Source organism: Podarcis tiliguerta (genome assembly GCF_965153285.1).
Source record: "Podarcis tiliguerta genome assembly, chromosome: 6".
Lineage (NCBI taxonomy): Eukaryota > Metazoa > Chordata > Lepidosauria > Squamata > Lacertidae > Podarcis > Podarcis tiliguerta.
Window position 1 is genome coordinate 13,619,264 of NC_139539.1, and position 26,466 is coordinate 13,645,729.

Here is a 26,466-nt window from a genome sequence, read left to right on the forward strand (position 1 = left end):
ATCTCTCCTGTCTGGCTGCACAAGTCAACAAGTTTAAGTGTGCCTAACTCTGTGGTGGAATGTGGCCTACACTTCTCTGCTCATATTTTGTAAATGCATGTGGCCCACAATAACTCCCTCTCACAAAAACACATGTAAAAGGACATTGAATGTGAACCAGCCCAAGACAAAGAGAAATGCTTTTGCCTGGCACCTAAAGATATGAGGCAAGGTGGGCTGACCGCCTCATGCGGCAGGATGCAAAGGCTCAGCACATCCCAGTGTAGATAATTATTTCCTCCTTGTTCCTGGTGTAGATTATCACTCCCTCCCTCTTCCCTGGTGGGGAGGGAGGTGTTAGGAGCCAGTGTGGTGTAGTGGTTAAGAGCGGTAGTCTCGTAATCTGGTGAACCGGGTTCGCGTCTCCGCTCCTCCACATGCAGCTGCTGGGTGATCTTGGGCCAGTCACACTTCTTTGAAGTCTCTCAGCCTCACTCACCTCACAGAGTGTTTGTTGTGGGGGAGGAAGGGAAAGGAGATTGTTAGCCGCTTTGAGACTCCTTCGGGTAGTGATAAAGCGGGATATCAAATCTAAACTCTTCTTCTTCTTATTTTGTGGTTTGCCTCAAGCGCCAAAAGGCTGGCTCTGAGTGGAATATATGTAGGATAGTCAAATATATGCAAATTAAGCAAATGCGTGGAATTCTGTTTTTCAGAATGCTGAGTTTGTCCTACCTTGATGCATAAGTTGGGGAGTTAAAAAATTTTTTTATCAGCAGAGTATACACACAGATTTGTTCCCATTCTCCATTTTGCAGAAATACCCCCAACCTCCTGGGCAGAAGAAGAAATTGCTTGTGAAATACGGGATGGGGGGCTTCATTGTCTTTGTGCTCATCTGCATCGTGTGGTTCCCACTGCTTCTTATGTCACTGGTGAAATCAGTGGCGGGAGTAACTAACCAGCCTTTGGGTGTCTCTGTCAAAATTACCATCAGCGGTTATGAGGTAGGTCCGCAGGAGGTGGAGGGTCAATTTATAATTAAGACTGGGGATAAGTATTTTCGATGAGTACTGGAACATTTCCACCATCCAAAGCTGTTGCTTTAACACGACAAAAAAATAGAGTGGAGTTATAGCTCAATGATCCTTAACGTCTCCAGTTAAAGGGTTGTGTCTAACAGTGCCATTCTGCTTGTAGGGACGCGGGTGGCTCTGTGGTCCAAACCACTGAGCCTTTTGAGCTTGCTGATCGGAAGGTCAGCGGTTCGAATCCCCATGGCGGGGTGAGCTCCCATTGCTCGGTCCCTGCTCCTGCCAACCTAGCAGTTCAAAAGCACACCAGTGCAAGTAGATAAATAGGTACTGCTGAAGCCGGAAGGTAAATGGCATTTCCGTGCACTAAGGGTTCCCTTGGGTGTCCCGTTGCACCAGTAGTGGTTTAGTCATGCTGGCCACGTGGCCTGGAAAGCTGTCTGTGGACAAATACCAGCTCCCTCGGCCTAAAAGCGAGATGAGCGCCACAACCCCATAATCGTTTTTGACTGGACTTAACTGTCCAAGGGGTCCTTTACCTTTTGCCTTTTAGTTCATAGCAAGTGTCAATGCCAACCAACCTGGTTCTTCCCTAATCTGGAGCTGCCAAGGGCCCTCTTCTCCTTCAGATTCCTGTAGGAAATGCCCACTTTATTTCCCATTGGAATTCCTATTCTTTCAGAGTCGCATGCTATTATCCTCTGGGCTCGCCTATGGATCTGTGTTGCTGTGTGATGCTTGGAAGTGATTATTCTGTTGATGCTGCTGTGAACCGTGCTGCTACAGAGTTTGAATGATGGGTGCTGAAATGCAACTAATCCAGAGCTGTAGAGCTTGTGGGTTGGTTAGCATCAGCCTGTGACTAGTGTGTAAAACTGACCTTTGGGTCTGAACCAGCTAAGGTGTGATGAGGTACGTCTGTATAGTGGAGCTGAGGTTTGTAACACAGGATTTCATCCTTTTTCTCCTAGTCTTTGTTTACCATGAGTGCTCAGCAGCAGAATCTGGTCCCTTTCACTCATGCGGCGTATAATGAACTCACCACTCAATATGCCCTCCATCCTGTAAGTATATTTTATTGTGGACAAGGAAACCTGCAGAAAAAAATGCCATCCTTTTCTCTTTCTCTCCAACAATAGCTGGTGAGACCCCATTTGAATTAAAACTGGATTTGAATGGTATCTTTACTGGATTGCCAAAAGCAGGTTAGATAGGAATTTAGCTCAAGGCGAAGAAGTTTCTCTGTCTTGCTTGGAACAACAGCAAACAAACCAAAAACATTTGTGTTTTCTCCAGTCTGCCATGCAATTTATAGTCAACTATAGCCCAGAGGACGTCATCGTTGCTAAAATAAAAGGCAATGCCAGCTTGCTGTGGAGCATCAGCCCTGCAAGTCGGAAAGCTATGATTGCAGAACTCTCCAATTCCTCCGCAATCTACATCAACTTCCACTGGACTCTTCTCAGGTTTTTATCTTTTTAATATTAAGTGTATTCTGTGTATGTGTATACAACCACCCCTCTTGCAGGTTTCCCACTGGTATTTGGTTGGGTGCAGTGAGAACAGAATGTTGGGTTAGATCCAGCAGGCTTTTCTTGTGTCTTTACTCACTGGTGTGGAGTAGCAGCCCCTCTCTTTTTTGCTGCCCATGGCTGTCACGTTGTTGTTGTTACTAAGGAACTAACTGAAACCTGCTCTGATTAGTGACCTCACACCCAACCCTCCAAGTCCCAGCCTTTGCACTGCATCCTTTCTGCGACACTTTGTCAAGTAGATTTTCCAGAGGAAGCCACCGCTTGGCAAACCCGTTTTGTTGTCCGTTTCATACGAGGCACATAGCGCAAGAGGAGAATCTCTCTCTTCCATAACGCCTGCCCTGAAGAGCATCTAAAGCTTCCCTTAACCTTCCCTTCATATCCTTATCGAATCAGGAATGCCTCTCTCGTGAAGAATATTGAAGCATCCGGCCTACACACGATGCGCTATGAAGACGAGGGGATTCGGGAGCAAATCGTCGAAATGCTACGTGGGACCAGAACGGAAGGCGTGTTAGTGTTGTGTTTTTCTCCTGATTCTTTTGGTGGCCATTAGCGCTTCCCCTGCTACTGTATGTGTCCCTCAGCATGTGGTATTCTGTGGAATATGGCTCCTGTATGTGGGGTCTCCACTTGGCTACCATACCATACCATTAGACCTTCCTCCTCCATGGATTTGTATAATATCTTGGAAGCTGTGTGGGGTACATGTGAAAAATGAACATGTGTTGATCTGGAAAGGAGCAAGACCTTTAGCATTCACCAAGGTTTTGCTTTGCTTTTGTTCTGCTCTCCCCCACCCCCCTTTTAGTCTGCTTCCTGGTGTCCTACCAAGGTATCTGAGAGCAGCTGGCGGAGCAGAAGCTAAAATGGCCCATCGGCTGCAAGTGGGTAAGTGGACAAAAGTGGAGGAAAATCCTGCCTGCTTGAAGATGAGAGGAGGCCAGAGTTGCAGAGTTTTGCTATAGGAAGGCAAAGCCAAAAGATGCATGTGGTATCGTATGAGCAAAAAGCTACTGTCTGATTGTTCCAGACATTGGAAATGTGCTGTCTTTGGGTCAAACTAGCAAAAGGAGCACATGGGTGTTGTTTCCTCCTCCACACCCACATCCCAAATTCTTTTCACCCAGCTGCCACTATCATGGCAAAAGCTCCAAACAGTCACCCATCCCGCCTTCGTTTCTCACGAGTGCCTCTGAACCCATGCAGGGCCCAGAAACGCTTTGGGAATTAAAAATGGCAGGTGGGGCTGCTCTACTGGCTAATGAGGCACTGCTGTTTTGGGGCTCAGGGGTTGTTGGCTTCCCTGTCTGGATATGAACTTCAGGTGTGCAGTGGGTTCTGCACTCCTGCTCCAAGTGCCTCTTTTGTTTTTAAAATTAGTGGCACTGTGGGTAAAAGCCTCAGCGCCTAGGGCTTGCCGATCGAAAGGTCGGCGGTTCGAATCCCCGCGGCGGGGTGCGCTCCCATTGCTTGGTCCCAGCGCCTGCCAACCTAGCAGTTCGAAAGCACCCCCGGGGGCAAGTAGATAAATAGGGACCGCTTACTAGCGGGAAGGTAAACGGCGTTTCCGTGTGCAGCTCTGGCTTGCCAGATGCAGCTTGTCACGCTGGCCACGTGACCCGGAAGTGTCTTCGGACAGCGCTGGCCCCCGGCCTCTTGAGTGAGATGGGCGCACAACCCTAGAGTCTGTCAAGACTGGCCCGTAACGGGCAGGGGTACCTTTACCTTATAGCTGTTCTCTGTTTAGACCAAGGGTACCTGACGCCCCTCATCCTTGACCATTGGCCATTTTGGCTGGGGCTGATGGGAGCTGCAGAGCATCATGTTGACTACTCCTGGTTTAGACCCATGGAGCTTCTGCTTTCATTGCTGATTCTTCACGATGTCTTGATGAAGACTCAGGGAACACACTCCTCTAAAGCCAATGAACTACTCTTTTGCCACTTCCACCTCAGCTTTGTGTGGCTAAAGTGGGGTTCCAGTTCTCCCTGGGGATTTTGAGTATGGCATTAGAAAGTGGAAGTGTTGGCAAGGACTTGTTAAATGTTAGGGTAGCAGGAAGTTACTCTACTCCTCGCTCCTGTTAGCCTGGAAGAGCCCCAGCTCAGTGGTAGAGCATCTGTTCTGAATGCAGAAGAGACCCTCAGTTCAGGCTCAGGCACCTCCAGGTAGGTTTGCGTATTTCCCATCAAAAACCCTGGAGAGCCACTGCCAGTCATAGGCAATACTGAACCAGGTGGACAAACGGTTTGACTTGGTGTGGGGGCATCTTCCTGTGTTGCAGCTGTGCAAAGCGCCCACAAAGCTATGTGTGTTGTCCTGTGGGTTGGGAGAAAGGCTGGGTACCCACGGTCAGCTCACCCCCACCCCATAATTCTCATTTCCACAGCTCATTCCAATGCACCAAAGGACGTAGACAAGATGGCCTTCTTCAGAAATATCACCATCGAACTGCAGCAGCTGCCTGCCAAGGAGTCCTTAAGCCATGTTCCCGAATGGTGGGTCGTGAAAGAGCAGAGGCCCGGCTGTTTGGGTAATGGATGCAGTAAGAATATGGAACTCTTCGTCTTCAACGACAAGGTCAGCCCTCCTAGCCTGGGATTTCTGGCAGCTCATGGGTAAGGATGTCAAACTGGAACCTGTTATTTCTGGGGCAGCAATTGAGATTTGGATTAAGGTGGCGGCTTGGGGAGACCTGAGAGAAATCTTTCCCCGCTGTGCTGCCTTGAAAAATACAGAACAGGCAGCCAATCGCTGGCAGGAATTCAATATTGCACTGTTGAATGTTGTCAGTGCAAACATCTCAGCTTGCCACATAGAAGAGACTTCCCCCTTCCTTCCACCCTTGCCAGTGTGCTGTTCTGGGGTTTTTTTCTGAACCCCCAGAATAAATTTCTGGGGTACACAAGGCAAGAAGAGGGGAAGAAAAGCTTATTACGCAGGTGGAAGTCCTTGCGCAGGGCTTCGGCTGATAGGACTACTTGTGTCTATTTTGCCCATGGCGCATGAGACTCTTAAATCTCAGGGCCATGGGTTTGAGCCCTACATTGGGCTAAGCACTGCAAGGGGTTGGACTAGATGACCCCTGAGGCCCCTTCCAATTCTAGGAGTCTATGAAAACTCAAAGTTAACACCCTGAACATCATCTCTCTCTCTCCCCACTACAGCATTGTGGGCCTCTACATGTCTTTTGTTCTGGTCATCGGAAAGTTCATCCGAGAGCTTTTCAACGGCATCTCGCGCTCCATCATGTTCGAAGAGCTGCCCAACGTGGACCGCATCCTGAAACTCTGCACGGATATCTTCCTGGCCAGGGAGGCCGGGGAGCTGGAGTTAGAGGAGCAGCTGTTTGCCAAGCTCATCTTCCTCTACAGATCTCCTGAAACAATGATTAAATGGACCAGGGAACCCAGGGAAGACTAAAGCCGGGGTGTGTGGTTGTGTGTGGAGTCACAACAGTGCATTGTTTCAGAAGGGAAATGTTGGGTGGAGCGCAACTGCAAAGGAACATGGCAGAAAATACTGAATTAAGAGGTGTAGAGAGGACTGATTCGTTAGCTCCTCAATCTGATGCAAGGCAGAAGTGTAAACTTTATATTGTACGCTGTTTACCACCCTATGTATAAGAGCAGGGATTATGTTGCACATAGCACAGGACTCTAAAGCCACAGGGGTTTTTTTTGGGGGGGGAGGGTGGAGATTAGAAATCATAACAATACTTTCAGCAATTTGCTTCCTTTCTCCACTCTGCAAATGTACCCTCATAAAATAAAAGTGCTGCATGCTGGGCATTCCTCTTCCTGTGAGATGACCAGATGGTTATGTGCATGTGTGACAAGTTGGCTGTGGCAAGGCGCAGGGAATGGGATATGCTGCTCAGGCCCTGAAAATGAAGAATACATGAACCACCCAAGCTACGGTTCTTGCCTAGTCCTGTGCCCAGCAAGATGCCCCACGGTAGCGCAAGAGAGAGAGCCGTCTCCCATGGCCTGCCCTCAACACCTGGCCATGAGAGCGCCATTGCCCAATTCCACGTAGCTGCCATGACTCATAGCCAGTTTTGCCCTGCACGTACTTCTTGCACTCTTTGTGTCACCTACACGCATTTGCAGAAAGAAACGGCGCAGATACCTCGATTCAATAAGCTTACACTCTTGTTGAGAGTAGGAAGGGTTTTATTCTAAGGGTTAATCTCCCATTAACACTTTTATTCTAAACGTCGATGAAGTTTGTCAGCAGAAGGGTGTTAAGAACCGCCGTGGAGAAATGCACCGGCCCACTTATAGGGTCGTATCCGTAATGATCAGCGAAAGATGTAACATGCATGAATGGTAGCTTAGGAATATTATTATTATTGAAAAGCTGCCTTAGAAAACAAGGCCTCCCTTATGCTGCTGCTAAGTGAATAATGCAGAGCCTCAAAGTGGCTTCATCCCAGCGGTTGCAACCCTGCAAACTGAAGTGGAGCCTGTTGTGCTGTTGGGCATGGCAGCTGCAGTTCCTTCCGGCGCAGCAGTCCTGACCTGGGGGCAAGCAGGATTTCAGGTATGCCTCCCGGCAGGTGAAAAAGAAACCAGAGAAAGAGGCCAAGAGGCACAGCAGCTGCCTCATCCCCTGCAGCGTCAGGAGATTTAAAGGGATGCACCTGGTGTTTGACTCCCAAGGTGGTAACCCCTATATTCCTCCAAACCCCACGACGCTATTGAATTCTGTAAAGCAGAGGGGTTGAGAAATGAAACCTGCAGAACTAACTCGGAAGGCTCTACTGGCATCAAGAGGTGAAGCTGTTGCAGTAATAGGCTGAGATACTTTTTGAAAGGGACGTGGGGGAATAGACATCCCTGGCCCCTTCTCCAGAAAGACTGGAAGCAGCAAAGTCACCAGGTTTGGTAGGAAAACCCCAAGCGCATTAAAAAAACTAAAAACACCCAACCCAACAGAATACAGCCTTTTGCCAGAGTGAGATGGGAGAATCAAATGTGAGCAACTTGTTTTCGTTTTCTCGGTCATTTCCGACACGTGGGTGCTTTTGTGGTTTGGGAAACCCTTCAGTGCAAAGTGAGGTAATTCCTGTGTGGCCTCTCTCCAAAGGGGGAGGAGAGCGGGCATTAAACCAAGCGGCGCCTCTTGGAATCTCTCTCCATATCTTCCAAGGGGGAGTCCCCATTGCAGCCCAGCGGAGAAACCATGTTCAGGAGAGGGTCTTCGGAGGCACGGCCAAACAGGGAGAGCAACAAAGCGACGCCGTAGCCGGTGGCTCGTTCACCCTAGGAGCAAAAGCAGAGAGAGGCGAGTCTCAGCACTGAATGCGGGAGAAACACTGAAGGCAAATGCTTGGAATGCTGCCTGTGAGGGCTTGTGTGTTGTTTAGGTGAAATAAAAATAATAATAAGCTGAATGGAAAGAGGCACACAAAGTCACGCTGCAGCATCCTAAGGCTATAATCCTATACAGTGGTACCTCTGGATACAAACGGGATCCGTTCCGGAGCCCCGTTCGCATCTAGAAGCAAACGTAACTAGCGATGGCACATCTGCGCACGCACGTGTCGCTTTTCGCCGCTTCTGCGCATGCCGCATGAGCAAGTGGCAAAACCCGGAAGTAACGCGCTCCATTACTTCCGGGTTGCCGCGGAGCGCAACTCGAAGGCGCTCAACCCGAAATGCATTCAACCCACGGTATGACTGTACCTAATTAACTAGGAATAAGACCCACTGAACTCAATAGGACATACTGTGTATTTATAATTTGCTAGAAGTTGCCCAGAGTGGCTGGGGCAACCCAGTCAGATGGGAACAACAACAACGTATATACAGGGATCCTCTATCAAACAAGTTGCGTTTTAATGCATCTATTGCCAATGCTTTTACTAGTATATTCTGCTATTTACATAAAGCTAAGAAATGAAGAGGGGGGAAATCCAACACACCATGGGCAGTAATCCAACAAAGTGCTGCGAGCACAAGGACTTTTGGGTGCACAGTGGAATTCCCCCTCCTCCTCCCCCCACGTGTCCCCCAAACTGTTCTAGGTCCCCCCCCCAACCTCCAGAGCAGATGTGGAGAAGGGGGTGTGCAGCGAAAGGAGAAGGGGCGTTCTGTTTTGCAACAACTCTTTACGGTGGTGGAAGTACTTCACTGGATACTGCTCTGTAGTTACATTGCCTGAATTCCACAACCTGTTTAAATCACTCAAAACCTGCATGCATCTGCTACTTTTGTTTCATTGATTTTGATGCTCCCAGGAAAGGGCAAGGATCTCCCGGGTGTCCAGTGGCCTCTCTTGATCTCTAGAATTTGTACTAATGCTGTGATTTGGCGTATTGCACTTATGGAACTTAAGTCCCATTAAACTCAGTGGGACTTCTGACAAAATATTTGCAAGACTTGACTTTCAAACCTTTCCTTTGACTTCTGAGGTTTCACCAGGCAGTATCTACCCATTTTCAAACTCCTCTATAAAGGCTAGCCATTTGCTTTGAAAAAGATCTAAGATTCTCAAAACGTTATTTTATTTTAATTTTTCTGCTTGTGCATAACCAGAAGGCTGGCTTATTATTGTACTGCAGAAGACAAGTTGCCACTCCACAAAGACTCAAAACATTCATTTTACTTATTTAAAACATTTCTGAATCACTGGCAATGTTGGCTCCATCTAATTTTGTGTGGCTGCGGTGAGGATATACCAGCCTTTGACTTAAGAGAATGGAATCAATCATACACAACTCACCGCATGGACCGGGGCAGCAATGTCTATGTGGACCCAGACACCAGGCCAGTCAAACCCAATGTGTGAAGCAATGAAGAGTCCAGCGCAAGAGCTTGGGGAGTTATCTCGGTCCTGGAGAAAACAACAGAAAAGAGGCTGGATTTAGTAAGAAGCATTTTCAGAAGCCTCAGTCTACAGATAAAGGTACCCCTGTCCGTACGGGCCAGTCTTGACAGACTCTAGGGTTGTGCGCCCATCTCACTCAAAGAGGCCAAGGGCCAGCGCTGTCCGAAGACACTTCCGGGTCACGTGGCCAGCGTGACATCGCTGCTCTGGCGAGCCAGAGCCGCACACGGAAATGCCGTTTACCTTCCCACTAGTAAGCGGTCCCTATTTATCTACTTGCACCCAGGGGTGCTTTCGAACTGCTAGGTTGGCAGGCGCTGGGACCGAACGACGGGAGCGCACCCCGCCGCGGGGATTCGAACCGCCGACCTTTCGATCAGCAAGCCCTAGGCACTGAGGCTTAACCCACAGCGCCACCCGCGTCCCAAGTCTACAGATAATGATGCTCAATTGCATTTCTAGAGAAGGTAGGCAGAAGCAAAGCAGTTCTACATAGCAGATAAAATAATAATAATAATACCCCGCCCATCTGGCTGTGTTTCCCCAGCCACTCTGGGCGGCTACCAACAGAACACTAAAAACAGAATAAAACTTCAAACATTAAAAACTTCCCTAAACAGTGCAGAAAGTGCCTCACAGGCATTGTACTCAGCGTAGGCATAAAATAGTAACTGATAACAGTATATCTGATAAACCTACTGCCACAGAGTTCTTCATGTCAGCCACAGCAGAGGTAAATTCACTAAAATGGAGCTCAGGGCAATAGACAAGTGGGTGAACCAGATCTCCGCAGTTTCTGCCCGCCTTGACACAGGCTCTTTCCCACTCTTCGTTGTTGGTGAGGACAGCAGCGTGGTATTTCCCCGTGGCAATTCCCTGAAAGGCGGCAAGAAGGAAACCGTGAAACCCAAGAAGAGGCAGGCCATTTCTGCCTATATTCTGAAGTGCTACACAGTAAATGGGACTCATGGATTGCTTCTGCGATGCAATCTCCTGATGCCATGGGCTGGCTGGAGGAATGCCAGGAAGTATCTGCAAGGGAAGTGGTGGTTGTGAGAAGATGACGAGTGGTCAGAGGGAGAAGACTGGGAAGAGGAAACATGGGAAGCTGAAGAGGGAACAGGGTTTACTGAGCAGGGAAAGTCTGTGGCAGAGAGGTGGAAAGCAGGACAAGAGGAGGCCAAGAGGCAGAGACGAGTCAGGCTGGTGAAAAAACCAAGCTCTCTCCTTATCCTGCTGTGACAAGCTCCCCTCTGCTCTGGTCTCCCAGTACCAGAAGAAGTATGAAGAGGGAGGTGCAAAGGCCGGACGGCGGAGTCTCAGGTTGTTTGGGAAGGACCCAAGGGAGGAGACAGGCAGCTGTGGGAAGACAGGGACCTTTGGTCCCCACAACTGCCTCAAAAGGGCAAGACCTACTGAGAAAAGAGCTGTTGTGCTCCTTAGGCCTGGCACTCCTGAGCAGACCTTGTTTCTTCTTAATAAAGAGTTGGCTTCACTTATTCCATGGGATTTATTGCCGACACCTGCTCCTGTTGCCCAAATGACAAAGACTGGTGGCTGAGAGGCAAGTTATACCTCCTGGACTGGTTGCAAGCAAGAAAGCAGGCAGGTGGAGGTTGCCTAAGGGCCGGGAGAGGTTGGTGGGGCAGTGCCACTTTTGCACTGATGGACCAGCCTTCCCCAGACAGCACTCTTAACTTGCTTGTAGCATTCCCTATTTACTCAACCGCCTTCCCTTCCTCCCCTGCTGCTCCTCCTCAGCCAACAAGAAGGACGATTGAGTTATCCCAAGCCAAGAAGACGGGGAAGCAGAAGGAGACAACAGAAAGGCACAAATGCTGCAGAGACTTTCCTCCGCATGCACCTGCAGCAGTTTTCCTGAAGGTTTTGCACCTGAGAGGGCTGTGAAGACATGTCACTGTCTCCTTCTGTAACTGCTATCTAAAGCAGTGGTTTTCAAGCTCTTTCTCCAGGGAACTCTGGGGTCACTCTGAAACTTACCAGACTCTGGTAAGAAGGCACCCAGCATGCCTCCCTGGGGAGAATTGTTCCAAAGTGGGGAGCTATCACAGAGAAAGCCTGTTTTGTTTTCATTCAAAGTACCTGAGCGCCAGTGAGAGTAGCCATATCCAAAATAATGTCGGCACAAAGGTCTTTGCAAGCGTAGGCAACTCCATCAGCGAGCACCAGCCTGCCCTCGGCATCAGTGTTGTTGATTTCCACAGTTCTGGAGAAAGAGTGGGGTAATAATAATAATAATGTGGCAATGTTTAAGGGTTATTTATTCATTTAATCTAGTTAGGTAATTGCTATGCGCCTTAATGTAGAAAAGCTAAAACAGCAAGCTAAAACAACAATAAGAAAGGTTACAAAAAATACACAAGAAAAACATTAATTCAAGTTTACCAATTAAAATACAGTCATACCTTGGGAGTCAAATGGAATCCGTTCCGGAAGTCCGTTTGACTTCCAAAACATTTTAAAAAACCCCAAAGTGCGGCTTCCGATTGGCTGCAGGAAGCTCCTGCAGCCAACTGGAAGCTGCAGAAGCCCTGTCGGATGTTCGGCTTCCAAAAGAACATTCAAAAACCGAAACACTCACTTCCGGGTTTCGATCATTCAGGAGCCAATTTGTTTGGGAGCCAAGGCGTTTGAGATCCAAGGTATGACTGTATACTGATGGAAATGTCTTCTGCCATACTTCCTCACTCTCATCTATGGCCCAAATGAACTTGCAGATCAGTCCCAATCATAGGGACTAGATACCTTCCCACAAATGAAAGTGGAGATTCTGAGAAGCTGATTCACGAGTCCCAGTATTGCAACCTGTGCTTTTTCTGTACCGTCTGCAATTGTGGCCTGTACACCTATCCCTGTTCATGCTTAGCAATCTCCCTGAGCCAATGAAATCCTCCAAGGACCAGGTGTGCTGCCCTAGCTGCGCATTTTTTAAAGTTAGGAGCAGGTGGAGAATTCCCAAAGTAAGCACTAGCCAGCAGCCAGGTAGGGTAAGAGCGGAGGGAATAAATAAATCTTACTTTCCAGAGTAAAGAACATGGATATCATCCGGCCTTGTTGCATTTGGTCCGACAGAATTCTCAGCCAAGCAAAAAACAGCATGAAGGTTGTCTTTAAAGCCCTTTTGCAGTAAGGAGAAAAGAAGAGCTGTGAAATGAGGAGAGAGCCTAACCTGCAAAACAAATTAAAGCTAACAGGAGAGAAACCATACCACACATTTTTATTTATTGCGAACAAAGTCTCTGATACAGCTCCACGCAAGAAAAATGCCTTTTAAAGCAGCAGCAGCCTTGGGAAATGTTAATTTAGCATTTGAGTGCCTCCCACCAGATTTCTTGGCTGCCCGGCTGCCCCATTAAATGGCTGCAGTGAGATGCTTTCAGAACCCTGGATACTATCGCCGGGTAGAGAAGTCTGCCAGCAAGATTCATAGCACTATAGCGAGAGTGGAATTTCCTTGGCCTTTTTCGTTTTTAAAGAACACCCATCGGTTTGTCACAGTATTCCAAGGCGTGGCGTTTTTATTGTCCGCCCTCCCACCTTCCATGCATATAACTGTGCAATGCCCACAATAGACTGCATTTTGTACAGGGGCCTAGCCTGGCTTTAGGCATGCCTGGTATTTGTTTCTGAGTCCGGGTGAGGAATCTAGGAATGCCAAACCTGGAGAGGGGAGCAACACCCCACCATTAATTTGTAGCGCCATAACGGAAGGGCGAGCCACCATTCATGGGGAATAAGGGGAAACTTCTAAAAGTCAGATAGTTGTTTATTTCCTTGACATCTGGTGGGAGGGTGTTCCACAGGGCTGGCACGATTACAGAGCAGAGTCGCTGCCTGGTTCCTCATAACCTGACTTCTCGCAGTGCCAGAAGACCGTTGGAGCTGGATCTCAGGGTCTGGGCTGAGCAATGGGGGTGGAGATGCTCCTTCAGGGCCGAGACAGTTTAGAGTTTTAAAGGTGGATTTAACAACCAAGTTCCCCATCCCTGGTGCAGACAACACTGAACTAAATGGATATACAGGGCCAAAGGTCAGCTGTGAAATCAGGCTGAGGCCAAGAACAATTGAGGCCAAGAACAATTCAGCAAGGATCACAGCAATGAAAACTCCTGTCCTGAGGGGGGTTTGTTTGCTGGACGAACTTCAAGGAATAGTCTCTCATTCTAGCGGGCATCGCATTCTTGAATCCTCTGAAATAAGGAACGGCCGTGATGTTACATCACTGGTAGGCCACTGAACCACCAAGGCTCTACTGCATGGCTAAAACAGGCATTACAGCCTTTGATAAAAACTGCTCAGTTTCACTCACTTGTTTTACGGTGGCTTTGAAGGCACCCAAAATAGCAGCAGCTCCACCACAATCTCGCTTCATCCCAGGCATTGTTGTCTAGACAAATGTAAACGCAAAGAAATTCACTTATGCAGAAAGCTTTGGTGCTGAAAGAGCCATGCTGAGGTGATTACAGCGCAACACTGCAGCGTAGACCTCACTGAGGAAACTCCATTGAGTTCGACAGAACTTTGTCTCCGTTAAGTGTGTACTGACTGGATTGCAGGCCTTATCTGTTAAGTCTTTAAACACCCCCCCTCCAAGTTAATTTATGCCATAAACTGTATTCATCCTTTGCTTACTCATGCCTATCATCTCCATCTAAATTTAGAATGATTGTAAGCTCTGTGGGGCAGAGACCTGCTTCTTCTTGGCTTACTCTACTCTGTGTAGGAGTAATTATGTGCCCTGATGGCATTATACAGATAACAAACACTGCCTCACCTTTAAGCTCCACTCAGCCATTCAGGGAGTGCCCAACTAGTGAAGGGGCTTCTCAGAGTGCACTAGGCCGGCCCAACCTTTATTAGTTATTTTGCAAATTCATAAACGGCTGCACAGCCTGAGGCTATCAAAGTGGTGCACAAGATAAAAAATGCAATTGCCAAAGGCCCCTCCAGTCCAACACCCTGTTCTCACTGTGGCCAAGCAGCTGCCCCAAAGGGGAAGCACACAAGCAGGATCCAAGTGAAAAGGCAACTCTTGTGATTCTCAGCAACCAGTCTGCGGAGGTGCATGGGTAGGCAAGCTAAGGCCCAGGGGCAGGATCTGGCCCAATCGCCTTCTAAATCCAGCCCGCAGGTGGTCCGGGAATCAGTGTGTTTATACATAAGTAGAATGTGTCCTTTTATTTAAAATGCTTCCCTGGGTTATTTGTGGGGCCTGCCTGGTGTTTTTACATGAGTAGAATGTATCCTTTTATTTAAAATGCATCTCTGGCTTATTTGTGGGGCATAGGAATTCGTTCATTCCCCCCCAAAAAAAACATAGTCCGGCCCCCCACAAAGTCTGAGGTACAGTGGACCGGCCCCCTGCTGAAAAAGTTTGCTGACCCCTGGATAGGGTCTCGGACACTGGAGGGAGAACATAGCCATTGTGGCCTGCAGCATCCGCCTGAAGGAGTCCTACCTGCACATGGATGAATGCACAGGTAGAGGGACTCTGCAAGTGTGCAGGCCCCCTTCGGATTGATGGAGATCACACATGCGTCAACAGTCTGGGCTTGTGGCTAGGCAGGCACCTTCACACATACCGAACACACAAGCAGGGCATCAGTACACACTGAATTTTGATGTGTGCGAGTGAGTGTGTGAAGCTGCTGCTGTGTCTCGAGACACGCTCACCTTTCCTTTGATGCTGAGTCCTCCAGTGTCGTAAACAATGCCCTTCCCAACCCAGGCGATGGTTTGTGTGGCACCTTCTGGGGTGTGGCTCAGCATAGCTAGAGCTGGTGGGTGCACGGCTGCTTTGCCAACGCCATAAATACCTGGGGACAGAGGTAGAGACAGGAGAGCTGGGAAAATGATCTGAATTACCCATGGGTAATATCTTAATCACATACAAGATTTTACCATATGGGGGAGGGGGAAATCGCTTCGGTTTGACTGACCTCCAAATCCTTTCTCCTTCAATTCTGCGTTTCGAATAATGGTTGGAACAATCCCCAGGTCCTTTCCGACTTTTCTGATTTCCTTCAAGTAAGGAAGACACCAGAGTCACATCGCAACACCTTTAAACACTGTGCTTCTTAAACTCAAAAGTCAGAATCCAAGGCCCAAATCCAAGGGACCAGGATGCAACAACCACTCGCCTGGACCCTGCAATGACCTCCCAGGACACCAAAACCATTGTCTCTTCCTGGTTGCCTCACCTTCTGAGGCAAGGGGACCAGTGACTGGGGAAAGGGCCTTATCGGTGGTGGGTCCCCATTTATAAAAACCGTGTCTGTGCTGTGCTTCACCTAGCACAAACTTCCATGTCTTTTTGCTGCCAAATGAAGACATTTTTTTAAAAAAAATGAATATTTCTAGCCTCCAAAACCTTCCAAGGTGCTGTTGATTTGCTTGTAAATTTGCTGGTAAGAATTGTCCCTCTCACCAGCTCTAAGGTTGGGGGGGGGGGGGAGTGGAGCTTCAGGGATTTTATGGCAGATGTGCAAGTGAGGCAAAATTCACCTGCCCTGTGAAAAATTAATCCAGTCTTTACAGGGCGTCTTTCCATCCCCACCAAAACTTTCAAACATTGATGGGTTATATCAGCACAGCACTAAAAAGCGTTCCTGGACATTTTGAACGTTGCTGTCCTCAGGTAGTCAGGAATGAGGTAAGGCCCTTTGTTGTTTCTACATGAAATCTGTCTGAAGAGACCCTCCGAAAGAGGGCCTGTGTGGGGCCAATTTTGGGGGTGGGGGGTGCTGTAACCATTGCACATTCTTTCCTGGATGTCACCCACCCAAGCCTACAAGCAGAACCTAGATTTAGTCCTACTGATTTATGGGCCTCATTAAAGCCACCTGGTTCAAAATGGCAAACCATTCGTCATCAAACGCCAAGCGACAAGTCAGCCACCTCCCTGAGCATCGTGGACAAAATACAGCTTCGCCACAGTGAAATCCTGGACATAAGCTTCCCAAATTCAGCGGACTGTTCAAGCTAACCCTGTTAAAAGGTTATCACCAACCTCCAGGAAGCTGTCGGTGTTCATTTCATTGCATGGGGTGTCTACGATCCGAGCTGCCAGCCTTATACCTTCTGCAGCGCTTTCCAGACACTAGAATTCGTACAAGAAAGAAAAGGGGAGCATGTCAAGCGTGTCTATGCATCACAACATTTGGCTTTGCTTTTCTTCTGCATCTGCACCGCTCAGAGACTTCCTGGGTGTCAGGAAAATTCAAGTGTCATGGAAGTCTGTAGACCAGAGACTACTTGTAAGGGATTGAGCTTAGCAAGTCTAATCACTCACTTCTACACAGGAGAAGGTATCATCACAAATTCCAATTCATTTTTATCACTGTATTACTGTAAGGAAACCTAGGAGCTTGTAGCTTTCTTTCGCTTTCTTTCTTTCTCTTTCTTTTGAAGTACATAAAATTTCACCTACATTTCAATTTTAACGCACTCTTGTGTTTGCAAATTGCCTGTTGTGTTCTATGAAATCCAGCTAAAGTAAAACCAGCCATGCAACTGGGGGGAAATAAGCCTTTAACATTAACCCAAAGTATGCGGCACTCACATCGCCATATTATTTTTGTGTCAAAAAGTATAATTTAACTTAAAAACCATTGCAAACCGTAAAAACTGTTAGTAGGATTGGAATAACACTTGTAGTTTAATGGTGAATTTTGGATGTAACAGAGATGTAAAAGATTTGGATTATTATAAAAGATGCAGGAGGAAATGATTAACAATAGGACCCACAAAGGGGAGGAGGGACGTCCTGGAGATTCTATGGAAACTTGTCTTTATGTTGTATGTTGGATATGTGATTGTAAAACTGTACAGTGGTACCTCAGGTTAAGTACTTAATTCGTTCTGGAGGTCCGTACTTAACCTGAAACTGTTCTTAACCTGAAGCACCACTTTAGCTAATGGGGCCTCCTGCTGCTGCCGTGCCGCCGGAGTATGATTTCTGTTCTCATCCTGAAGCAAAGTTCATAACCTGAGGTACTATTTCTGAGTTAGCGGAGTCTGTAACCTGAAGCGTATGTAATCTGAAGCGTATGTAACCTGAGGTACCACTGTAATCTGAAAAACCAAATATAGATTTTTATTATTATTATTTGTAAAATAAAAGTATCAAACTTATTCTGTTGCAACAAACCGGCAGCTTACCTTAAGCGTCTCCACCTCCACAGGGCCATTGTTCTGCCCAACCAGGAAAAATTCCACTACCACACTTTTCTTCTCTGTGCGTCTAGAGGCACTGGATCGCTGTGTGAACAGCGGAAAAGCTCTTGCTATAGCACAGGCTGAGGCAAAGACCTCCGAGCGCTCGCAGACCATCTGAAAGGGAAACAGAAAATCAAATGCGTCCCAGAAACCTGAGAAGGGGCTGAGGGCTGAAAGAATATATCAGGCATAGGCAAACTCAGCCCTCCAGATGTTTTGGGACTACAATTCCCATCATCCCTGACCACTGGTCCTGTTAGCTAGGGAGTTGTAGTCCCTAAACATCTGGAGGGCCGAGTTTGCCTATGCCTGGAATATATGGAGCTCAGCACAGATATAGGGAGCTTAGATATCTGCCCACACTTCTGAGGGGGAGGCAGCTTCCCCGATAACCTGATGTCAAGCCTCCTAACAGCAGAGGTCTCCAAATGTCTCCTCAGAAGGAAGCCATACTGAGTTATGCTGGGCTTGCTTCCAATTAAGCGGGTGTGACACAGCACGGGAACCTCTGAAACTCCAGGTGTTGTGAAGCTACAATCCCCTGACCACTGCCTTTGCCGAGGCTGATGGGAGTTGGGAGTCCAATGACACCTAAAAGGCTAAAGGTTTCCCCTCCCTTGCAGCCTAAGAGTACTAAAAATGACCTGTACAGAGATCCTGGCTTGTAGCTCAGAACATCTCGCCTCCTTTTTAAGAAATTAAACACTGGTGGGAGACTTGAAACTCAGAAGTTGGCAATAATTTTATTGACTGGTTTGTTTTATTTTCATTTCATAGAACTTACACACCACTTGATTCCAAAAGATCCCTCAAAGAGCTTTACAAAAAAAAGTACAACAATAAATTTAAAAATACAGACAGCAACCATTTTAGGCACATCCGATATGTGCACAACCACACATGCACGCATTGCACCGAAGCCGGAAATGACCCCAAAACGTCACAAAAACCTCACGAGAAGGGGTGGAATGGGGGGTTCGTAGGGTTTCCCAATAGCGTTTCAAATATATGTGATTTCACTTAAACACACGGTGCCTTGGAATGTAACCCCTGCGTAAATTACGAGTTGCCTGTATGAAAAACCGAATCATTTAAGACCAATGTACAGTGGTGCCTCGCAAGACGAAATTAATTCGTTCTGCGAGTTTTTTCGCCTTGTGAATTTTTTCGTCTTGCGAAGCACCGCTGTGCATTGACGGTTTCCCATAGGAATGCATTGACGGTTTTTAAAAAAAGGCACAAGACGTTTTCGTCTTGCGAAGCAAGCCCATAGGGAAATCCGTCTTGCGAAGCAACTCAAAAAACGAAAAGCTCTTTCGTCTTGCGAGTTTTTCGTCTTGTGAGGCATTCGTCTTGCGAGGTACCACTGTATACCCAAAGGCATCAACTGCCTCCACAAGAAATGAATCACAAATCTGCAAGTGCAGATCAAGGTGTTTCGAGGTTCTTCCAGGAGCAAACGTGACATATAAATCAGCCCCTTTGCATTTTAAGCGCTTGCAGATATTTTTAAGCCACTTCCCTCCAGCTGCTCACTTTCACTTACAAGGATGCATCTGTTGGTCCCTCCCGGGAGACAGTTCCGAACGAGGCGTGTGAGGAACTGGGCAGCCGACGGGCTGTTGTGTCTGCTGACCCGGGAAGGTAAAGCAGCTATAGTAGCATAGTTCAGGTAGAGAGGGCAGCTGTCGGTCGGGTTTGGGTTCAGGGTGCTTAGCGCAGCTTGCCATAACTGAGAAAAAGGAAACAATGAGAGAGATTGGAGAGCCTTCTTCAGAAGATGAACCACCCGTCAATAGTTTTTTTCAGCTGTACCCCTTTAGCCTGGCAAACGACTTACCACGATGGTGAGGGATATGCAGCAACAAGATGCAAAAACCCCCAGACCGCATGGTGACCCAGTGATCACAGCATGACCCGATTCTCATCCAACCCTCATGGCTTAGTGCAAACCTGTTTTATCCTGGAGAGACTGACCACTTTGCTCCTCGGTCCTCCTGCTGCTGCACTGCTGTCAGCTAAGCCATGGTTTGGTTTAGTGCGTCGTCCAAACTGTTGCTTAGCACACAACAGCAACAGGAGGTGCAAAGAGTCTGCACACTCACACATGTGCACTAAACCATGGTCTGGCTTAGTGTTACCTGCGAGCTGACATTGGCTTAAGAGCGTCTCCACCGATACATCAGTAAGGAAAGAGAGCTCGTGGTATTTCAGATTTTTACCATGCTTCTTTCAAAATGGCAAAACAAATAATATTCATTAATAAAGGCCTTGTATGGATGAACCCTGTTAAAGTAAAACAAGGATGGGCAGACCTCATTAGGAACCCGGGGGGGGGGGGGCTTGTAGGCAATGGTGGTGTACACCTACTAGCCTAGATGGGCCAAAAATTATCACTCAGGGTGCTTCCAGACTGGTGTTTATTGTGGAATGAGTGCCCCCCCCATGCATGCATATTTTTCACACTGCCCACACTATGTCATTGGCATCAAAACATCAGTCTACATATTCCCTATTTAATCTGGGTTTACCCTCTCCAAACACAACAACCACCCCCAACCAACAACGTGTTGACAACGACCCATTTACAATATCAAGCTCCCATCTGAAAGCACCTTCAATATTGTAATATTTATTGTAACTGCCTGGCAAATTTTGCTGGTCTCCTCAAAACAGATCTTCAGTTACGAGCAGATTGCAATTGCTTTGGGGTAGTTGCTGCAGTGTGGAGACAAGTAAAACGTGCCTTTCTCCAAATGGACAGGCTGGCTCAATCTTCATAGGTTTCTTGTTTCTTCTGTCACAATTTGGACTGTAATCTCCATTTTGGGACAAAGTCCAAGGCAGACCTTATGGCAACAACATCCCACCTAATTTCTGTTCTTGAAAAAGAACACACACCCCTTTGCCACCCCTTCTGCTGCTTTGTTTAACATCTTGGCCAATGAAGAGTTCTGGACAACTTGAAAACTGACTCAGTATTTTGTGGCAATTTGGCTGATCCTGAGAAAGGTATTGCCCAACTGTGGATTTCAGCCCATAATCTCTCATTACAGGGAGAGGACAACAGATTCATTAATCAGCAGCAACAATCTTTCAGCTTGGTCACCCACTCTTTCAAAGGAGCAAACTGCACAAGGTACCAAATTCAATCACTAAATGGCCCTGGTTTGTGCCAAAACCATTTTTACTCCAATATCCTAAACTGGGCTGAAAAGGCAATAGATTTTTTATTATTATTATAAAAGTGTTGCAGAGGCCCCAGACTGTTGTTTGGGCTTCTTGGTCTAAAGTACAAGGCTGAGTCCAGATAAAAGATCCAAGATATGGCTATCAGCAGACATTCCCTCCGCTCCACTGTCTACATTTTGGAAGCAAACCAGACGAGGACCTCTTCAGTGGATTTAAACGGCTGAGGGCACTAGAAATGGGAATGGCTTTGGTTTGCACCAAAATGGAAAGTTCAGCAGCTCAGTTTTTCAGTATTAGCCATCGTTAGACTTCAATTCCATCGTTTACACAACAAGGGAGATAGAAGTAAGGCAGGCATACCTAATAAAATGCAGACATCTGGGAAAGAGTTGCTACCCAGATTCCATGGAGGTGCTGTGTTCAGATAAATTCCCCCCTCCAAAATGCAATCAAAGAATATGTGAGGTGAGTCGCTGGGTCACAATGAATAGTCTGCACATTTTCACCTCTACATCAGGTGAGCTGGTCCTACCTTCTGCACATTTGGCACACTGGGATAGCTCAGTTGGCAGAGCATGAGGCTCTTAATTGCAAGGTTGTGGGTTCGAGTCCCACGTTGGGCAAGAGATTCCTGCATTGCAGAGTGTTGGCCGAGATGACCCTCATGGTCCCAACTCTACAACGCTATGATTCTGTGATAGGCACGCGCCAATCAAGGTGTGTAGAGCTCAATAACACAAGGGGGATTTGAGCTCTATGCCCATTCATTGGTACATGCAGAAGGGCCTTAGCTCTGTGTTAGAGCAACTGCTTTGAGTGCAGAAGGCTCCAGGCCCAATTTCAGACATCTCCAAGTAGTTATGGGGAAGATGCCCTGCCTTAAATCAGTGTTTGAGATTTGCCAGGTGCCAGGCACATTTTCCACCTGGCTATCGGCTATTTGCAGCCAAGTGACGATGCCTGGGTACCAGGATGGCGCCTGACATCTCCACCATCTGGAAGGGCAAGCCTAAGGATCATTGGATCTTGACGGTTTTCACACACTAAATCCACGTCCTGTAGAATTCTATCAGTTATACTTTAACTGCACAATCAGAATGAATTTCACCAAACCAAAATACTTTTTCCTGTGCGGCCTGAGCAGGAGCAGTGAACAAAGTTGTAGTTAATTATTGTAGCTCCTCTTCACTAACCCCACCCCAGTTGTGAAGAATACTCTTTATGTTATGAATGGTCCGTGTCACCATTAAGGAAAAGAGGTCGGAATAGGCCAATATTTATGTGGACTGTCCCTGGATCAAGTGACTTTTCTTCTTTAAGTTCCCAAAAGTTCTTAACCTAGCTCAAGGTAGTCACCTGAACTAGCCCGTTGTTTAACTGAGAATCAATCAGTCCGTACATCACTTGAAAAATATAACCTTTGAGCCATCTTGCCCCCAAAATGGCAACTAGACAGTTTTAGCGACTGCAACTTTGGTTTAAGGAGCCATTTGGTGCCTAGCTTATATATCTGAGTTTCTAACACTGCCTGGAGAGCTGCTGCAGAAGTCAGTGTAAATAATACTGAGCTAGGCCGAAGCCTCTTCCCATGTATGCCAGATACACCAATGTGTGGCGTATTGGGGGGGGGGGGGGGCGCGAATGTGGCCAAAAGGTGTACCAGCCACAGGGTACAAAAAGGGGCAAGCAAGACAAATTAAGATGCTTTATCTGCCCATATAGCTTTAAATTTCCTGATGCAGCAGGAAGCAGATCTGAATCCGCAAAAGTTTGTGTCATAATAAAGGAATGGGGAGACTGCTGCTGTTCCAGCTGTTGTTACTTTATGTCTCCCATTATCCCTCACTGTTAGCCATGTTGGCTGGGATTACTGGGAGAAAGCCCAACAACAGCTGGGGGACGACAACAACACTTTAAGCACCTACTGTTTCCCATCTTCGCTAAAAAAGTCAAAGAAAACAGGTAAGAAGCCTCGCACGTATGCAGCAAAGAAAAAGGAGCATGAAAAGGAGCAAAAAGCAAAGTGAAATAAGAGTTACGAAAATCTCACATAATGGGGACGCGGAGTCTCTAAATAACAAAGTCAAACCAATGCCCGATAAATCCGTCTGGTTTTTGTTGACCTCGAAGCACACAGAAGCCTCCAGCCAGCTTCTCAACCCCCACAACTAATTGCTCAAATTCTGTCAAGTGACCTTAAGGCCTGTGTTTTGACTTCCCGGACAGTTAATAAATCAACAAATCTGGGACCCACGCAGACAAGTTACTGGTAAGCTTTGCAAAATATCTTTAAATCGCTGCTGCGCCGAGTTGATATAATGCACAGATCTTTCAAAAGAAAAGTCTCCTTCCTCTCTCCAACTTCTGTTGCCCATGCTTGTTGCAAAAAGCCAGAATGGAAGTTAAAGGGGATTAAAGGAGACAGACTCTTAGGGTTTTTAATGGGCCACAGGTCTTTCTGGGTTTTTGGGGGAGGCGGGTTCTATTTTGCCCAGTATTGTCTGCACTGACTGGGTGCATTCCCAGCTGTACCTGGAGAGGGCAGGGATTGAAGATGGGGCGTTCTGCATGCAAAGCAGATCTCCACAACTGAGCTATGGCTCAAAAGTTAGCACAGCTGTCTGCATTTGTCCTTAGGCAATCACTGAAGCCCTCTTTTAAGGGAATATCTTCTGTTTTTGCTCTCCTATGCTGTGTAGAACAGCTTCCGTTGATCTAAACTCCTCTCATCAGAATTCCATGCTGTGTTATACTTACTCCCTCCTTAAGTGAACCTAGAACAGGCAAGGAGTGGGTGGCGCTTTCCTCAATATATAAATATGCACCCATGCACCAAATCCAAGCATTTGCAACACAGCTGGTCTTTAAAAGCAAAACTCAAAATCAACGAGTTTGGGTAGGTTAACCATGTAGGTGAAAAAGGAAAAACTAAAAACTTTAAAGGGTTTGAAGCTGTGATCCTAGGCATACTTACCTGGGAGTAAGTGAACTTAAAAAGGGATTTGCCTCTAAGCAAGAGAGGGCTAAGGGACACGGGTGGCGCTGTGGGTTAAACCACAGAGCCTAGGGCTTGCCGATTAGAAGGTCGGTGGTCTGAATCCCCACGACGGGGTGAGCTCCCGTTGCTCGGTCCCTGCTCCTGCCAACCTAGCAGTTCGAAAGCACGTCAAAGTGCAAATAGATAAATAGGTACCACTCCGGCGGGAAGGTAAACCAGTGTTTCTGTGCGCTGCTCTAGTTCACCAGAAGCGGCTTAGTCATGCTGGCCACACGACCCGGAAGCTGTATGCTGGCTCCCTCGGCCAGTAAAGCGAGATGAGCGCCGCAACCCCAGAGTCATCTGACTGGACCTAATGGTCAGGGGTCCCTTTACCTTTAAGAGAGGGCTACAAGGCTACTATCTGAAAGAAAGTCCCCTTGGACTCAGTAAGGCTTACTTTGAAGAAACACGGGCAGGGCTGAGAATAAACATAACTTGCAAACTGCAAATAAATCAAGGAGGGAGACGGGTTCCAGATGAGAGCATGTGCATTTTTGCTTCCTCCAGGGGGGAGCAACCCCCCCCCTTCGTGGGAATCTCATGGGAGCAACTCATTGGGGAGGACAGAGCACTCAGCAGCTTAACAGATAGGAAAAAAATTACCTGGGGCGGAGCTTCAGCACGTGGGAATGAAAGGATGAGAGGTAGTTCTTTTGTAAAATATAACCATAATAACAACAACAATAACAATAATTGCAAGTTCCGTCCTCCCTCTCCAACCAACCCCCCTTCCAGCAAGGCGCTATCTAACCGACAGGAGAAATATGGTAAATCCAGCCCACCCCCACCGCTGCTGGCGGCGCTCTCTCCAGCCCAGCCCAGGCCTGCGGGAAGAGAGAGGAAGCGTTTCCCGAGGCACCCGGGCAAGAGCAAGAGGAAAAGGAAAAGGAGATTTCTATTAATTATCAGGAGAGCTTCGGTTTGGGGTGGGGACCCCGACGAGCTCCATGGGTCGGCGGAGCTCCCTGCAGCAGCAGCCTCTCCTCCCTGCCCAGCCCGCCTGCCCCGGGCGAGCCCGGCGCGCCTTTACCTCCTCGGTGACCCTGGGCTGCAGCTTCCCCCGCAGCTGGGCCCAGGGCAGGCGGTGCAGGTTCTGCAGCTGGCCCAGCACGAGCAAAGGGCGGCTCTGCGGGTCCGCCTCGCCGGCGCTGGCCTGGAACTCCAGCTGCACGTTCGCCATCTTCCTGCCCGCAGCGGAGGAGGAGGAGGCGGCGGCAGCAGCGTCTCGGCTCTCGCTCCGGCTCCTCCCCGGCGAAGGCAGCGCGCCCGCCTCCTCCGGCCGGGCAGGGAACGGCAGCGTCGCCGCGTCGAGCCTCCATGGACCAGGGCACGCTACCCGTGAATAGCGCTTGCTGCTAGAGGGGGAAAGCGCCCAAGGAGGTGAAAGGAATACGCAACTTTTGGAAGACATCAGGAAGGGGTTTTTTTTTGTTTTTTTTTTAAAGTTTAATAATAATAAATTTGTATTTATACCCCGCCCTTCCCGGTTCAGAAAACCGGGCTCAGGGCGGCTAACAACAAATTTAAAACACTTAACTGATGCAACAAAAAACAGCATAAAATACAGTATAAAACATGAATAACAATAAATTCAGAATTCCAAAATCTATTTAGGAGGGGAAATCCATCCAGTAAACATTAGATGCTCACCAGGGCTTGGCGTTTTATTATGTTTTTATATGTGCTGGAAGAGTGGCTGGGGAAACCCAGCCCGATTATAAATAATAAAATTATTATTATTATTATCTTTAAATCGCCTTGGGGCCTGCTGCCCTCAAGCTTTCCGGGTTTGCTCTGGTTTGCCCAAAACTGGTGTGGGAACTTTGGATCATGGAATCGTAGAATGGTATTGCTGGGAGGGACCCTGTGGGTCATCTAGTCCAACCCCCCCCCCTGCAATGTAGGAATTGCAACATGCAGCCCCCATCCAGTTTGAAACTGGACCAGACCCTGCTTAGCTTTGGAAGTGTGCTAGCAGGTCTCTTGCTTACATCGTGGACACCTTGATTTATTTGCAGTTTGCAGGCCTGCTTAGTCCAGCATCCTGTTCTCACAGTGGCCAGTCAGATGCCTGTGGGAAACCAGGGAAGCAGAACATGAGTGCAAGAGCAGCTCTCCCCTCTGGTGGTTTCAAGCAACTGGTAGAAGCGTCGTTGGAGACAGAGCATAGACATGCATGGTCTTGTTGTTGCTGTTTAGTCGTTTAGTCATGTCCGACTCTTCGTGACCCCATGGACCAGAGCACGCCAGGCATTCCTGTCTTCCACTGCCTCCTGCAGTTTGGTCAAACTCATGCTGGTAGCTTCGAGAACACTGTCCAACCATCTCGTCCTCTGTCGTCCCCTTCTCCTTGTGCCTTCCATCTTTCCCAACATCAGGGTCTTTTCCAGGGAGTCTTCTCTTCTCATGAGGTGGCCAAAGTATTGGAGCCTCAGCTTCAGGATCTGTCCTTCCAGTGAGCACTCAGGGCTGATTTCCTTCAGAATGGAGAGGTTTGATCTTCTTGCAGTCCATGGGACTCTCGAGAGTCTCCTTCAGCACCATAATTCAAAAGCATCAATTCTTCGGCATAAGGTAGACTAGCCTGAGCTTTATGGCTGAGTGAAGGTGG

At 47.8% G+C, this 26,466-nt stretch overlaps 2 protein-coding genes across 2 annotated transcripts in view; one reads left to right on the forward strand and one right to left on the reverse strand.

The window, feature by feature from the left end:
* LOC310680525 (piezo-type mechanosensitive ion channel component 2-like) overlaps positions 1-6,342 on the forward strand; it is a 67,106-nt gene extending 60,764 nt beyond the window's left edge. Inside the window, exons 46-52 of the mRNA XM_083447236.1 lie at positions 798-986; positions 1,985-2,077; positions 2,310-2,479; positions 2,945-3,061; positions 3,360-3,439; positions 4,941-5,169; positions 5,719-6,342. Of these exons, the coding sequence (XP_083303362.1) occupies positions 798-986; positions 1,985-2,077; positions 2,310-2,479; positions 2,945-3,061; positions 3,360-3,439; positions 4,941-5,169; positions 5,719-5,974 (1,134 nt within the window). The 3' untranslated portion in view covers positions 5,975-6,342. The remainder of the gene's footprint in view (positions 1-797; positions 987-1,984; positions 2,078-2,309; positions 2,480-2,944; positions 3,062-3,359; positions 3,440-4,940; positions 5,170-5,718) is intronic.
* A 363-nt stretch (positions 6,343-6,705) lies between these two features.
* Positions 6,706-26,317, reverse strand: NPEPL1 (aminopeptidase like 1). The gene is made up of 12 exons (XM_083447762.1): positions 24,886-26,317; positions 19,170-19,355; positions 17,567-17,737; positions 16,416-16,505; positions 15,346-15,427; positions 15,080-15,222; positions 13,716-13,793; positions 12,424-12,524; positions 11,489-11,612; positions 10,085-10,261; positions 9,281-9,391; positions 6,706-7,818 (listed from the first exon to the last, which is right to left on the reverse strand). The coding sequence occupies exons 1-12, from the start codon at positions 25,411-25,413 to the stop codon at positions 7,660-7,662; spliced, it is 1,950 nt and encodes a 649-aa protein (XP_083303888.1). The 5' UTR covers positions 25,414-26,317; the 3' UTR covers positions 6,706-7,659.
* Between the last annotated feature and the right edge of the window lie 149 nt (positions 26,318-26,466).